This window comes from Penicillium verhagenii (assembly GCF_028828195.1).
Source record: "Penicillium verhagenii strain IBT 33310 chromosome Unknown utg000005l_segment0_segment0, whole genome shotgun sequence".
Classification (NCBI taxonomy): Eukaryota; Fungi; Ascomycota; class Eurotiomycetes; order Eurotiales; family Aspergillaceae; genus Penicillium; species Penicillium verhagenii.
In genome coordinates, this window is record NW_026643169.1 from 5,048,948 (window position 1) to 5,063,473 (window position 14,526).

Here is a 14,526-nt window from a genome sequence, read left to right on the forward strand (position 1 = left end):
CAAAATGGCTGACGCTGCTCCCCGTGGACGTGGTGGTTTCGGTTCGCGTGGCGACCGTGGTGGTGACCGTGGCCGTGGTCGCCGTGGTCGTGGCCGCCGTGGAGGCAAGCAGGAGGAGAAGGAGTGGCAGCCCGTCACCAAGCTCGGCCGTCTCGTCAAGGCCGGCAAGATCACCAGCATGGAGCAGATCTACCTCCACTCTCTTCCCGTCAAGGAGTTCCAGATTGTGGATTACTTTTTGCCCAAGCTCAAGGATGAGGTTATGAAGGTACGACAACCGACAACCGACGAAATGCGCGCACAATTGAGAATCGCAAAATCGCACGGAACTCTCGTTTCACCGCGAAACAACTGCAACTTCCCCAATCACGAGAGCGCAACAGCGTCATTTTGGTCATTTGAAGACTAATTTAAACCTTTTCTCGAATTATAGATCAAGCCCGTCCAGAAGCAGACCCGTGCCGGTCAGCGTACCCGTTTCAAGGCCATCGTTCTCATCGGTGACGGTGAGGGCCACATCGGTCTCGGTATCAAGACCTCCAAGGAAGTCGCTACCGCCATCCGCGCTGCCATCACCATTGCCAAGCTCGCTGTCCTCCCCGTCCGCCGCGGTTACTGGGGCTCCAACCTCGGTGAGCCCCACTCTCTGCCCGTTAAGCAGAGTGGAAAGTGTGGTTCCGTCTCCGTCCGTGTATGTACAACCCGCGATATATCGAAGATGGCTTTCATTTGGAAGGTTGTGGTTCAATTGTTTGCTAACGGCTGCTCCAGCTCATCCCCGCTCCCCGTGGTACTGGCCTTGTCGCCTCCCCCGCCGTCAAGCGTCTGCTCCAGCTCGCCGGTGTCGAGGACGCTTACACTTCCTCTTCCGGTTCCACCAAGACCCTCGAGAACACCCTCAAGGCCACCTTCGTTGCCGTCGTCAACACCTACGGTTTCCTCACCCCCAACCTCTGGAAGGAGACTAAGCTCATCCGCAGCCCTCTGGAGGAGTTCGGTGATGTTCTGCGCCAGGGCAAGAAGTACTAGGCTATTGAGAATGATGCACGCATGATTTAGTTCCGAGTTTCTCTACCACCCCCAAATTTAAAAGGTGTTTTTTATTGTGCTGGATCCAAAAAGAAAACAAAGGACTTGCGGGTTTTATTTCTCCCCCAAAAGGCTCCGGGTTGTCCATGGATGTATCTAACGGGAAGGGAAAGAGAGAAAAAGCAAGTCCAGTATCAGCCATTACGTCTTGCGCCGTTCAGTAAACACACCTACTAGTAGACATTAGTAGGTATTTTCGAGGTTCAAATGTTGTTACGGGTCTTCTTCTCATTGGAAAGGCTCCAGCTGTCTCGTGAAATATCCTGCACACATGATGTGTGTAGTACATACTAGTAGTATGCATCAATGGGTTCCGATCTTGATTGTGCCATCAATCAATTGATGTTTGTCACATTTGAACATTTGAATTCTCAAGGGGTAACTACTAGTAACCAGTTGATCAATTGATTTGTACACCTACAGGTGGGCATCGATGTCTACTACCAGCTATGGATTACTAGGTACATGCTTGTACATACCAAGGGAAACACCCTGGAACCGGGCGTCGGCCCTTTTCAATGTTGGCAACAGGGCTCATAACGTGCATCACCCCTGGAGCGTTACCTAGTATGTATGTACATCCTACTATGTAGTATGCAGATATAGTAAGACTTTGAGCTCAGCCGATTAGTTCAGCAAACATTGAAGAATGCCATGAATGCTTGATTATAATTGCGAGTTGGCGACCTTTTTTATATATTTGTATAGCACATATTTGCCGCTTTGTACTAGCCTAAAGCATACATAGTGCACCAGTACATATATGTAGTGGTGGATATACTAACTAATACGTGCATTCGAAGTAGAGAAGGTGCTACATAAGTACGTGCTACTATATACTACTAGTATGACGATGATGGTAACCCGTGGAAATAACACCAACACTGGACTGTTGATCTATGGGACAAACAGCTCCTGCCTCAATAGGCCGCCATGGAACCTCACTTCACTCACACTCTCTTTCCAGGCGTTGCTGAGACCAAGACTTCATATGTTCTCATCTCAAATCAGTTTACCCCTTCTGTCTCACCATATCTCAACTTACTCCAAACTTCTATTTCCTTCGACATGGATGACCACCCAGAACACTGGAGGCTCACACTGATGGGATGGGACTTCTGGAAGGATGCAACCCTCTATGAAGAACAACGCAACCCGGAGTTGAATAAAGGTAAAAAAAAAACAAATTCCAACTCCCAGCATTAACCTTTCACTCTATGCCCAGCTTCTTTTCTTCGATCTCAAATCATTCAGGTCCCTTTTATGTCCCAATCATTTCCCCGTTTTGCTCTCCTCCATTTCCCACAACCCAAACAGACCGAAAGACTAAGTCACCCACCTCACAGTGCTGGATCTTAACCTCCACAAACGCTTCCCATTCAATCTGGGCCCTGAACATGGACCCCATACCAAGGAGGGCGAACTGATGATGCAAGGAAGAAACAAAGATGAGAGCTCATTGGAAGAATCGAAAACATCTTCAACTCCCGGCATTTTGAAGCAGCGCCGTAAGCTTAGCATGTCTGACACCAAAGCTGTTTCTGTTTCTGGTCTTCGCCGCCACAAGACCGTGACAGCTGCAACATCTCGACTCCGAGAACTGGGCCGTCGTGTTCGTTCCCCGTCACCATCTCGATCGTTTCCCCCGTGGAGTCCACTCGGCTCTCGACTTAGTACATTACAGTCATCACCACTGAAAGGAAAGCTTCCACGGCCACGACAGACGACAATTGAAGAGATCGAGGTGCCCGCTTCACCTCCTTGTTTCCTTTCTGTGCCACAATCCAATATCTCGGCGTCCTTGCCCACTTCTCAATGCCTGACTTCCACTCCCCCGACAGATCTTGCCAGTTCAGATGCGGCGGTCTCTTACTATTCTAACGAGACAGCAACACCAAAAAGACCACTGCCTAACTTTACTGGGGGGTCTAACTGGCTCATTATCTCCCGAACCAAGAAAAGCCTTGGTCTTGACATGTTCTGTCCCTATGATGACAGTGATGATGACGATGATCGCAGCCTTCATGAGCTGAAGCCTTTATGTGAGTTCCGTGGCTTGCGATCGCTCAAGATTGTTGGGATGATGCAGTCATATCAATATTTTATCTGGCAGGCTGCGTGGTTGAACTTGGAACTGGATGAGCTTGAGCTTGAGATGGTCTTGGAGCCGGAGATCAAGAACCAGATCATCCAGGACAGGTGGAGGGATATCAAGACAGGATGGGCTATTGATGGCAAAATCGATGGCAGGCCGGTCTATTAGTGAGTTTTCCTTTCCTTTCCCAGTTGGCCTAAAATCAGTGCGCACGGAGAATCTCATTCATGTTCATTTTCATACAGTGGTGATCGAGGCGATGGTGAACTGAACCATAAGATTGGATACGGAGAATATCTCGACAAGCGATGCATTGAAATGGCCAAAGTTCGGGCTTTGCAAATGGGGCAGACTAACCACCGCCTGTCGATTCGGAAACTCACCTTGAGTGGATTCATCGTCGATGCCGATCCGATCATCCAATGGTTTGATCCTGAGAAATTACGCAGTATCCATTTCAAGGGGAAATGTATTGATGCTGGGCTCTGGCTACCACTTTCTATGAAGAAGGTTTCAGTTCGGTTTCCCCACGACATTGATCTGCAAGCCGTACCAGCTGGAATTGTCAGGGTTGATTTGGACAAAGATTTGACGGCCCTGGTGAGTGGCAAAATGAAGACCGAGGAGACTGTGCCATAACGAGAAAATTCGAGTTGGTCTGCGATGATTAGCAGCAGGAATCTGTTTTACGAAAAAGGCGCTATGTGTTAACATGAATAGATAACAGGGTTCATATGATTTCGTTTCCTGGAGCTACTAGGTAGCATCCACTAGGCATGAAGTTATTTTTACATGCAGCACAACCGAAATAAAAGTAGTAAGAAACCAAAAAAAAAATAAGAAATAAAAAGACGTGGCCTTTTCTCAATCTGGAAAAGTTGCAAGTTGCAAGTTTCAAGCAAGGCTTTATCAATCCTCATTCGTCAAGTACCACCAAGTGTGTTCGTTCGTCCCCTTGGCAATTTGAGCACCGCAGCACGCTTTCTTAAAGCTTGAGTGTACTTTACCTACGCGCCCTCTTCCTCGATACGAATGGCGCCTTCATTTCCGAATCCGTGAGACCAGAATCCGTCCAGGTGAAGGGTACTAGAGGATAATAGTGTCAGTAAGAGTCAAGTGGAGATCACATGGGCTAATCTTACATTCCCTGCGCACTGTCATGCGACACCACGAGCCAGTAGCTCAACAGCCCTTGGACAAAGATGTCTTGGATAGCATAGAGTATGGTCTCCGTATCGACAGTAATTTTCAATGCAAGTGTACCCGCCGCAAGAGTGCTAAGAGGATATTAGCAGAGTACAGTACATGAACCTAACCGAAGAGGTCAAGGGGATGATGGCTTACATTGGGAAAAGAGCCAAAGCAAAGAATGCAAGTCCAGAGTACGCCCCAAAGAAGCGTCTGGTCGACGCATCCTTGTTCTGCGCTGCCCGCTGGGCATGGAAGCCTGCATGATGGAGCATACTCAAGAACGCAAGGCATGTCAGGGTCAACCACACCCAGCGCACCGGAGTGTGTCCAGCGAAGGAACCAAAGTAAGCAGATGCGAGCATCACCCAATTCGCGGCAATGCCAGCGAAGAGGTTGGCGCCAGGCAGACCAGAGACCAGGGCGAAGTTAATCAAGAGGAGGGGGGTGGTAAGAGCCCAGTTAACAAAGCGAGCCCAGCCGACGCTACGGACGATAGTATCGTATGTGTCTGGGACATGTTTATTCTTGTGAATGACATCGAACACAGTCCAGTCGTAGCCTTGATTGGTGGAAAGGGCGAGGTAGGTAATGAAGGAAGTAGTGGTGATCAGCGCACTGAGGGTGTGGAAGACCCGCTTTTGCTGTGTGGGGTTTTGGGATTAGCGTTTGTTGTTTATCTATTTTTGGGGGCCTGGGCTTCCTCTTACCAGTGGAGCACGGGCAGAGAGACTGTAGAAGACGAGAGATGAGATTCCCATCAACACAGTCACGACCCTGATTGGAATTTGTCAATAAGAATGCTCTCATATGTCTGGAATTTGGCGGTTTGGGCGAGAAGGCTTTACCAGAGAGTGCGTTGGCCGGTGATTCCAAGCTCTTGGGTGATTGGCAAGCCCGGGATAACCGTTGGGATAGGAGCCACTGAGGTAGTAGTGTGCGACGGCATGATGGGAGTTGGGAAATCTCCAAAGTCAGAAGGTACAATCATATTGAGTGAGAAGGTAAGGAAGAAGAGAAGAAAAGGGTGGATAGAAAAGAAAGAGAAATATTTCTGGAGTTGTAAGTTGAGAAAGGTGAAGGGAAGTGCGGGTGGAATCAAGATTTGTATTTACATCACAGCTGTCGTCATCGATTCCGGTGCAACAAATACAAGAACCAAAAAAAAAAAAAAAAAACAACCAAAATCTTGGATTGACGCTACCTGATTTCTCAGAGTTGATTGAATATGACTAAAATTAATGACTGCAGGGGAACACAGCAGCTGCAGGTGGTAGGATCGGACCAATCATCGTAGAGGTGAGATTAAACATTTGAATATGATACATGCAGGAATCTATATACTAATACAAGGTAGAGCTTCGGACGCAGCTTAGGACGCAGCCTCGATTTCATCCAATACCACATCGCACCGGTCGCAGATCACATTCTCGGCCTCCGCGGATTCGGATGCCGTATATTTCCAGCACCGGTCACATTTGGTGGCTTGAGGTGCGTAGACATACACCCGTCCCTTCCGTCCATCGGGTAGTTCACAAGCTTCCTCGTATTGCCATTCAGCCTGGGAGATCTCCACTGGGACAGAATCATCGGGATGGCCGAGGGTCACCGATGAGACAACGAACAGGTCGGGCAGTTCGGAGAGGTACTGGTGGGAAACTGTGTTTTTTGTGCTACCTGGGAGGACTACATGCACAAACGACTGCAAGGAGGACCCGAGTTGTTTCTTTTTACGGGCTTGCTCTTGCAAGTTCTTAATCACCGAGTGCACGGCAACAATCTCGAGATAGTCGTCGTTCAAAGAAGAGTCTTGCCATTCCGATGCGGGCGCTGAGGAGATGCGCCGTAGGGGATGTTCACTGAGCGATTGGATGGCTAAAGGGCTGTGCTCCCAGGTCTCTTCCACCAGTAGAGGGGTGATAGGACCAAGGACTTCTTGAAGGTAGTGAAGGATGTGGAATAGGGTGGTCTGGGCCGCTCTGCGACTAGTGCTGTTCTCGCCCAAGGTGTAGAGTCGATCCTTAATGGCCTCCATGTAAAAGGCAGAAAACTCTAGGTTGCCCCAACGGTTCATTATGTTAACAGCCTTGTAGAACTCAAAGTTGTGACAGAATTTCCGGGATGCAAGGACCATGTCTGACAGGTGTTTCAAGGCGATTCGATCGACTTGCTGCAACTCTCCGTAAGGGACAACAAATTCTGGCTGGAAATCAGCCAACGCCCCCAGCAGGAGCTTGAACGTGACGCGGAACTTGTGGAGACTGGTGTGAACATTTGCAAGAACCGTCTTGCCAATAACGACATCATGGGTGTAGTCACTACTAGCGGCCCACATGCGAAGGGCATCGGGCCCCATAGCATCGTATCTTGGCCCCTGAATATCAGCTTGTTTGTTCGTTTGGTTCTCTGGTTGGTTCTTGCCTTTGCGCTTATATGGCGTCAGAGGAGGCAAGAGGGTTCCATCAATGATGGCCTGCGGTGCAATGGTATTTCCAATGGATTTGCTCATTTTACGGCCACGCTCATCTAAAGTGAAGCCGTGTGTGATGAGGTTGCGGAAAGGTGCACTAGGTACGCCATCCTTGCCAGATGCGAGTTGATGGGCAACATAAGTTAAGAGGCTGGACTGGAACCAGCCACGGTGCTGGTCGCTTCCTTCAAGATAGACATCCGCGAGGTGGCTACGCCCCTCCATAGGAACGTCAATCTCCGACCAGCTGGTACCGCTATCGAACCAGACATCCATAGTGTCAGTGCCGCGTCGGTATCCTCCAGCATCGCTTCGCAGTGATAATGGAACCCAGGCCGGTTCATCGGTACTATCCGTCCACCAAGCGTCAATGCCTCGCTCCTCAATGGTGCTCATGATGTGGGAAACGCTTTCTTTAGTTAAGACAGCTTCGCCAGTGGAGCGGGAATAGAGAGCGGGGATTGGTACACCCCATGCACGTTGTCGCGAGATACACCATTCGCTGCGGTTATTCACAAAGTTCTGCAGACGGTGTTTGCCGGCGTCGGGGACGAATCGGACATCCTCGAGCGCTTTAAGTGCGCTCTTGCGAATGTCGGCAACGTCCGCGAACCATTGTTCAGTAGCCCGAATGATGATCGGTTTCTTTGAACGCCAGTCGTAGGGGTACTTGTGCTTGTAACGGTACTGAGCAAGGAGGTGGCCTAGAGATTGGACATATTCTAGAACTGCATCGTTTCCCTCTTTGAGAACGGCCTTCCCGGCCAAGCGAGAAGGTTCATGGGGCATGGCCTTTTCCGTGAATTTGCCATCGCCATCGACCGGCGCGAAGACTTCAATGCCACGAGCAAGACAAGCCTCGTAGTCATCCATGCCGTGACCAGGTGCACAGTGGACCAATCCAGAGCCCGAGTCAGCGGTAACAAAAGGAGCAGCGATAATCGGTTGGGGTTCAGCATCCGGGCCCTTGAACAAAGGTCGATAGGTGGTCTTCTCTGCTAGTTCCGAGCCAAGGATCGAAGGTACGATTACATTCAATTTCTCGTTCAGCAGATGCTCCACAAACGCAAGACGCGACGGGGTTACCAGGAGATATCCGTGGATCTCCGAATCAACAATTGTGTACTCCAATCCTTCGTTGACGGCAATCGCGGCGTTGGCAGGCAGAGTCCACGGCGTAGTTGTCCAGATGACCGCACTCAAATCTTTTGATTGAAGGGACAGATCCTTGGTGAGATGTTCGGGGATATCCACGAGGGGATACTTGACGAGCGCAGTAGTTGAGGCATGCTTCTCCTCATATTCCAATTCGGCCTCGGCCAATGCCGTGCCGGTAGACGGTGACCAATACACCGGCTTAAACTTGCGATAGATGAGACCACGATCCACCATCTCCCGGAAGATGCCCAGCTGACGCATCTCAAAGGATTTGTCCAATGTCTTCCAATGATTTTCCCAGTCGGCCATGACTCCGAACCCGCGGAAAGCCTTCATCTGGTCCCTGACCGTCTGTCTCGCCAGCTTCTGGGCCGATTTGCGAATCACCGCGGCACTGACGGATTTGTCCGCCACGTCTGTCTCCGGCAGGCCTTGCAGGGCTTTCAACTCAATGGGCAGACCATGACAATCCCAACCCGGAACATATCGCACCCTCTTTCCTTGTGCCAGTTGAAAGCGACAGATGATATCCTTCAGAATTTTGTTGAGAGCATGACCGATGTGTAACTCGCCATTCGCATAGGGTGGGCCGTCGTGGAGGATGAATGGTTGGTTGGCAGGTCTTTCCTGTCGCTGCCAGGCGTACAGCTCATCGGTGCATCGTTGAAGGTAATTCTTCTGATCGTCTGGTGAGACGCGCGGGGGGAATGTCGATTTGGGGAGTTTGAGGGTTGATGCCCAGGACTTACGGAACAACCTCGGCGGTTTTGACATACTCCCGCATATCCCGTGAGAGGTGTTCCTGGGAGATGACGATCCGTGAAGGTTTGCAAATAGTTGTGGGGAATTTGAGAGTGAATCGCGACGGGAGGAGGCGTATTTGTAAAACCACTATTACATCCAAAATAATGAGACTAGATATACGTAACAGTGAAATCTCCTGTATTACCAATACGTAACCCACGATCTCATCTCCGGAAAATGGAAAACCACATTTTGCTATGGAGTTTTCCCATCAGTACGGAGTATTTACACTTGTATTTACACTTGTATTTACACCCACATGTAGATCAGTATGTACACTAATTCTTACACCTGGAAAAGCAAGCATTTGAAAAGAATTAGAAAAATAAATTTCAATAAGATAAATAATATGAATCTTTTGTGAATTGGATTTACATTGTACCTGAATATCCAATCAAGATCCGACTTCAAACCTGAAACATTAAATCAGGCGATCCTTAGGGGCGATCTCCGTAATAGCTGCAATGCATGTCTCATTTGCTGGTTTCCATAGTGAATTCCCGACAAGATTTGACCCAAACAACATCTATATAAAGACATCTGGAACATGATTGGGAATACCATCAACAACTGCAACTCTCAATAATTTCAAGAGATACTTGTACCTCAATTCTTGTTGACTTCCAAGGTTGCATCCTGAAACTCGACATTTCAAGGCTTAGACAAAGACTTGACTCTGTATAGAGCAATGATCTTCCTTCAATCTGCCATGCATGACTGGAAGCCTTAAAAATCCCCCCCCAACTGAAAAAAAAAAAAAAACAAAACAAAAAACAACCGGCCTGAAATAGAAGTTAAAGATTGTGGTGGAATTTTGAATTGAGATATAAAACTATATATTTAAAAAAGGTAATGTGCCAGTAGGACTGAGTACAATCTATTAAAATACTTGTTTTCAAACCTCTCTCTCTCCATGCTCCACCGTCTGTACCTGTCAATTATATTTCAATGTCAGCTTTGAATGATTCATACCCTGTAGTATAGCTCGTAGTCACTGGTTATGTCACATGTAGACCTGAGGCCCACAAAAACACCAAACAAAAACAAAAAGCAAAGCTGCACGGTTCGACATGTGTGAAGTATAAAAGGGGCCGTCTTCCCCACACATTTGGCCGTTCCTTCAACTCGAACATTGAATTCTTGTTTCTTGTTTCTTGTTTCTTCTTGTTGTTCCCTCTTTAAAACATACACTGTGCTTCCACCAGTTGACAGTTCCACCATGAAGTTTACTCTCGCTTCTGCTATCCTCGCAACTTCGGCTCTTGCTGTCCCTACCACCAAGCGGGGCAACTATTTGTCCATCACCCATTTCACAGCCACAGCGGGTCCCTCGGACCCGGGAGCTTCTATGCAGTTCTTTGTCACCGACCCGAAATATCCAAATGACACCCCGACGGACTGCAATCTGATCTGGTAAAAAAAAGTCTCCTTTGACCCTACTTACCAATGAGATCGCATTGGCTAAATATATTCTATTCTAGGGACTATGGCCAATCGCCAAAGCAGACCGCGCGTTGCAACGATGGAGAATATTATATCAAGTTCCCTCAGGGAGCCCCAGACTTCAATCTTTTCACCTTGGAGCTTCAGCGGGTCAATGGTTCTATTCCTGAAAAGGGTCGGGCCGTGTTAAACTCCAACGCCAATGGTGATGCTCCTGGAACCAAATGGATTTGCCACGATAATCCGCAGCCCGATGTCGAGATTCAATGTGCCTACAATGGCACACTTTACATGTCCGTCTAGATGGGAATGGGGGGTATTCGAAGATGGCACGCTTGGTAGAGGTAGGCATATGGAGAGAGAAAGATGGAGACTGGACTGATGGCTCTGAATATTCGGCGGTTTCCTGGATTGTACATACTATCTGATGTGTTTGTAGTGCTTCGCATACTTGACTATCAATCAAATTCAAAGCTCATCAATCGGTCCAGGGTACCTCTCGCCTAGTACCACTTTTGATCTTCAATTTGAATAGCTAATCCTTTTCCTTTCAAGTTTCCCCTCAATCTTTTCTTCTTCTTATTTCCCCACAGTATTCAATCTTCCTCCGACTCATCTTCTTCTTCCCATGCTCATTATTCCATCCCTTCCGTCAGCTATTTTCTTCCATCATTCTTCTTGTCTCTTCCCATACTTCCGTCAAGGTAAGAGAAGATAAGGCCCGGTCTTATTCACCACTAAGCTTTCCATGGGCGTGATTTGATTTTTACTCACATGTGCATTTCTTACTTGCAAAAGGTGAACAATCTCCCCTCAACTTCTGACGTGAAACCTGCTCCTCCTCCCAAGCTCCGAGTCCCTATTGTTAATTGGTATTCTTCGTGCTCAGCCGCTTCAAAGCCTTCGAGTCATTCTACCGTGGCATGGTCAGCTCCAAGGGGCTCTCTTTCCGTTTCACCTGAATCCCCACATGTATGCCATATTTCCTACTACATCAATGGATGTTTCTTTTGCTCACGTTGAAACAGTTTCTACGCCTTCCATAGCGCCTGCCACGCCAATGTGTGTCCCTCGTGCTCACGCCGACATTACTTCCATGCCTGTCGAAGCTCCTCGTGTAATGATGGGGGTTCCTCATCCTCATGCCGGCACAAATGCTATGCCTTTTGATCCTAGCGTTTCTGCCTTGCAGACCATGGACCCTAGGGCGCTACCTCCTTTTGCTCGGATGGGACCTCCTCCTGCTTACAGCACTCCTCCCAGGTCTTTTGCGGCTCCCGTGACACCTATGACTGTCGATACAAGAGCGTCTCCTACGCCTGTCATGGACCCAACCACTCCGGCTCCTACCCCTTCGGTAGGGGCCCCCAATCCTCGTTATATCACTCCTCACATGTCTTTTGTTGCTCCTATGACCCCTTTGAGCATCTCCCACGCGAACACAACAGCTTCTACTAGATCTGTCGTCGCTTCTATATCTTCAATACAGGCTTCTCCAAGTGACCGAACTCCTCGCACGCCTTTCGCGGCTCCCTTAACTCCTCAGAGTACCCCCAGTACGTATTTCAACGCATTTACTGCCCCTGTCATGGGTCCTTCCACTCCAACTCAGAATCATGCTGTTCAAGTCATGGCCCCGAGAGCTTCTATCACATCACCAGTCACTCAAGCCAACCCTGAGTCACCTCAAAGCTTTTTTCTCAATTCACCAAAGGAAGACTACCCCCTGAGCGAAGGCATCGCCGTTGAACTTCTGCCAAAAAACGATTTCATGACTGCTGACAACATCTGGATTTCTCCACTCCGTGTTGGAGGGCCCCAGATATGTTCCCACCCAGTTGAAACCATTTTGCTTAAGACTGACGGTCCCATGAGCCGCCTGGTATGGGACGGTGACTTTCTGGACCAGATTTATCGAATTCTTCATCATTTCGCCATACAACCACTTGACACGATGCTAGTCATTAGGCAATCGAAACAAGGCCGCGTACCAGTACCTGTTGCCACTGTACTGGTTACCGCATACCGGCTGCGGATTGATGACCCATGGTTGGTGTGCGTTCGAATGATCCGCGAATACTTAATCAAGATTGCCCGTCAGCCTCATATCTCGGTGGAAATCATTGACCCCAGGGCCGAAGGGGCCTTTTGCTCCCCTGCAACTGCCTAAACTTCGGTGAGAATCCGATATCTGCCTTCTGCCTCTACTACCGTTTTCAGTTGTAACATCCTTGCATTTTTTGTCGCCTGATTAAAGAATTCTTACTGCACATGTATGTAACTTGAGACATTGTTTCTTTACGCAGAAGTATTTAGTAGCATTAGCCCAGTGGCAATTTTACCGGATACCTACTAGGTAGTCCGTTTATCTATCAGCTTGGCGAAATAATACGAAATTTAAATAGTTAGTAGTCATCATGAAAAAAGAACGGGCCAGTGCCTTATCCCAACCTTCAAGTTGGAAGCTCAGCCAATATTTGAATTTTACCGTCAATATCATTCATCGCATCCATAGATGTCATAGATAAAGTAGTATACATGAAACACTACACTTCTCTGACCTATGCACTAACCCCCAAAATATTAATAGATCGTCAGACAACTGACTGCGCCGTTCTTTAATACTTCAAAAAGGAGACCCGGGAACCCAAATAGTTCCGTATTACCCAAGCCGCCATCCTGGCCATCCGGACCAGTTCTGGGCCCTCGAGCAGTGGTTTCTTCCCAGCCCCCAAGAAACTCGACGCTACTCTCTGGACTTTCACCCCAGCCTCGATTCAACACCATGGGTCGTTGTGTTGCGCGCTCTTCTGCCTGACTGCTATATGACCCTTTCCAGGAATCACGAAGCTGTTTGGAGATTTCATCATATGGCGTCTCAGAGGTAAGACTATCGCCGGATTCGTCGAGGTGAATCATCCAACGACTTCGGCGGTGACGGTTGAAGGGATATGACCCTGGCACATTTCCATGCAGAACCAATTTTGTTACAGTCGGTTGAGATGAAGTTGGCGGAGGGGATGGATCTGAGATCCCAGAGTTTGGGAAGGCCGGCCCTGCTATGGTGGGATATGATATAAAGGCATCAAAGCCATGATGAAAGTAATTGAAAAAACATTCTGCCGGTAGTGTAGTTGGATCACCAATATTGCCTGGAGAGATTTCCTCGTCCGAGTCATCTGTCACGCTGTTACTGGAGGAATGATCAGTATCAGGGATATCCATCGCTCGTCCTGGCGGGGGGCTCATATGTAGAGGATCCCCACCACCAGCACCTGTTGCGCGGTGTATGGATATCCGTCGGTCATGTTTACGATAAATGGCATCTGGAGGTCCGAATCCAGCGATCAGATCTTGAGGGGTGGTTTCCCCAAGGTGTATGACCAACGGTGGATTCGTTCGCCGAATAACTTCTAACTTGCCAGCGCCTAGGATATGGATTTCCTCAATCTCATCGGCGAACGAATCACGTGATTTACCGACAACCGCAGAGAATCGAGGGCCCTGAGGTGGCTGGGTGAAAAGTTTCATGCGAATCTCGGGCCAGGACGGCCCTTGAAAGATTGACATGGATGTTGCCGGCAGAGCAGCGGAAGACGAAAGCAGAGCTACAAAATCACACTGGTCGGACCAAGCCGAATGTTGGAGCGGGAATGAAAATGCGATACCCGGATATGACAGCACATAGGTACCATATGAGGATCTATCCGCTGGCGGAACATACTCGCCCGGGAAAGATGGACCGAACAAGCGGTTATAGACATGTCGGAAACTGGGGCCTTGGGGAGAGCTCGCCAGCTCGTCCACCTTGCCACCTTTGAGCACATCCTGGCTTTTGTAGATCAGATCAATTCGAGAGAAGTCCAGCACTTCAATAAGCCTGAGTCTCTGATCGGGTCCGTCAAAGCGGAGACGTAGGCCGTTGGAGGGCAACTGCAACACCACTGGTTTGGAGAGAGGGTCCGTAGATGAATATGCTAAATCGATCGCAGGATAAATGTGTGGATGGGATTTCACTCGGGTCAAGACGTTGTGGAGAGAAGCACCGAGAGCTACAAATCAGTTAGCCTTATCTCCATGCGCAGATTATCGGACATGGAGAGACATGCTGATAAAGCCCAGGCCTTTGCCGGGGAAAATTTGGACTGGTGCCGAGTTTCTGGCAGTCATCGCGGTGTTTCTGTGAATATAACCATCTGCTAAAATAGTTCTTAAAAGGGGGAAATGGTCAGAGAAAGGTAAAAGATAAGAAGGGAAAGCAACCTTGGGAAGGAGCGAT

At 48.6% G+C, this 14,526-nt stretch overlaps 7 protein-coding genes across 7 annotated transcripts; 4 read left to right on the forward strand and 3 right to left on the reverse strand.

The window, feature by feature from the left end:
* Positions 1-4: 4 nt before the first annotated feature.
* On the forward strand, positions 5-1,029 carry N7466_005372 (40S ribosomal protein uS5; the record flags this gene model as incomplete). The annotated part of the gene is made up of 3 exons (XM_057164769.1): positions 5-268; positions 434-691; positions 772-1,029. The coding sequence occupies 3 exons, from the start codon at positions 5-7 to the stop codon at positions 1,027-1,029; spliced, it is 780 nt and encodes a 259-aa protein (XP_057023450.1).
* Positions 1,030-2,022: 993 nt separating this feature from the next.
* Positions 2,023-3,823, forward strand: N7466_005373 (uncharacterized protein; the record flags this gene model as incomplete). The annotated part of the gene is made up of 3 exons (XM_057164770.1): positions 2,023-2,260; positions 2,436-3,351; positions 3,430-3,823. 3 exons carry the CDS (start codon positions 2,023-2,025, stop codon positions 3,821-3,823), a joined length of 1,548 nt encoding a protein of 515 aa, XP_057023451.1.
* Positions 3,824-4,191: 368 nt separating this feature from the next.
* Positions 4,192-5,363, reverse strand: N7466_005374 (opsin family protein; the record flags this gene model as incomplete). The annotated part of the gene is made up of 5 exons (XM_057164771.1): positions 4,192-4,270; positions 4,327-4,461; positions 4,529-5,016; positions 5,083-5,149; positions 5,221-5,363. 5 exons carry the CDS (start codon positions 5,361-5,363, stop codon positions 4,192-4,194), a joined length of 912 nt encoding a protein of 303 aa, XP_057023452.1.
* Positions 5,364-5,744: 381 nt separating this feature from the next.
* Positions 5,745-8,774, reverse strand: N7466_005375 (isoleucine--tRNA ligase ISM1; the record flags this gene model as incomplete). Its single annotated transcript, XM_057164772.1, has 1 exon — positions 5,745-8,774. The coding sequence occupies one exon, from the start codon at positions 8,772-8,774 to the stop codon at positions 5,745-5,747; it is 3,030 nt and encodes a 1,009-aa protein (XP_057023453.1).
* A 1,249-nt stretch (positions 8,775-10,023) lies between these two features.
* On the forward strand, positions 10,024-10,550 carry N7466_005376 (uncharacterized protein; the record flags this gene model as incomplete). The annotated part of the gene is made up of 2 exons (XM_057164773.1): positions 10,024-10,217; positions 10,286-10,550. 2 exons carry the CDS (start codon positions 10,024-10,026, stop codon positions 10,548-10,550), a joined length of 459 nt encoding a protein of 152 aa, XP_057023454.1.
* Positions 10,551-11,307: 757 nt separating this feature from the next.
* Positions 11,308-12,417, forward strand: N7466_005377 (uncharacterized protein; the record flags this gene model as incomplete). Its single annotated transcript, XM_057164774.1, has 1 exon — positions 11,308-12,417. One exon carries the CDS (start codon positions 11,308-11,310, stop codon positions 12,415-12,417), a length of 1,110 nt encoding a protein of 369 aa, XP_057023455.1.
* A 413-nt stretch (positions 12,418-12,830) lies between these two features.
* N7466_005378 (UPF0183 domain protein) lies at positions 12,831-14,417 on the reverse strand (the record flags this gene model as incomplete). The annotated part of the gene is made up of 2 exons (XM_057164775.1): positions 12,831-14,299; positions 14,357-14,417. 2 exons carry the CDS (start codon positions 14,415-14,417, stop codon positions 12,831-12,833), a joined length of 1,530 nt encoding a protein of 509 aa, XP_057023456.1.
* Positions 14,418-14,526: the final 109 nt, after the last annotated feature.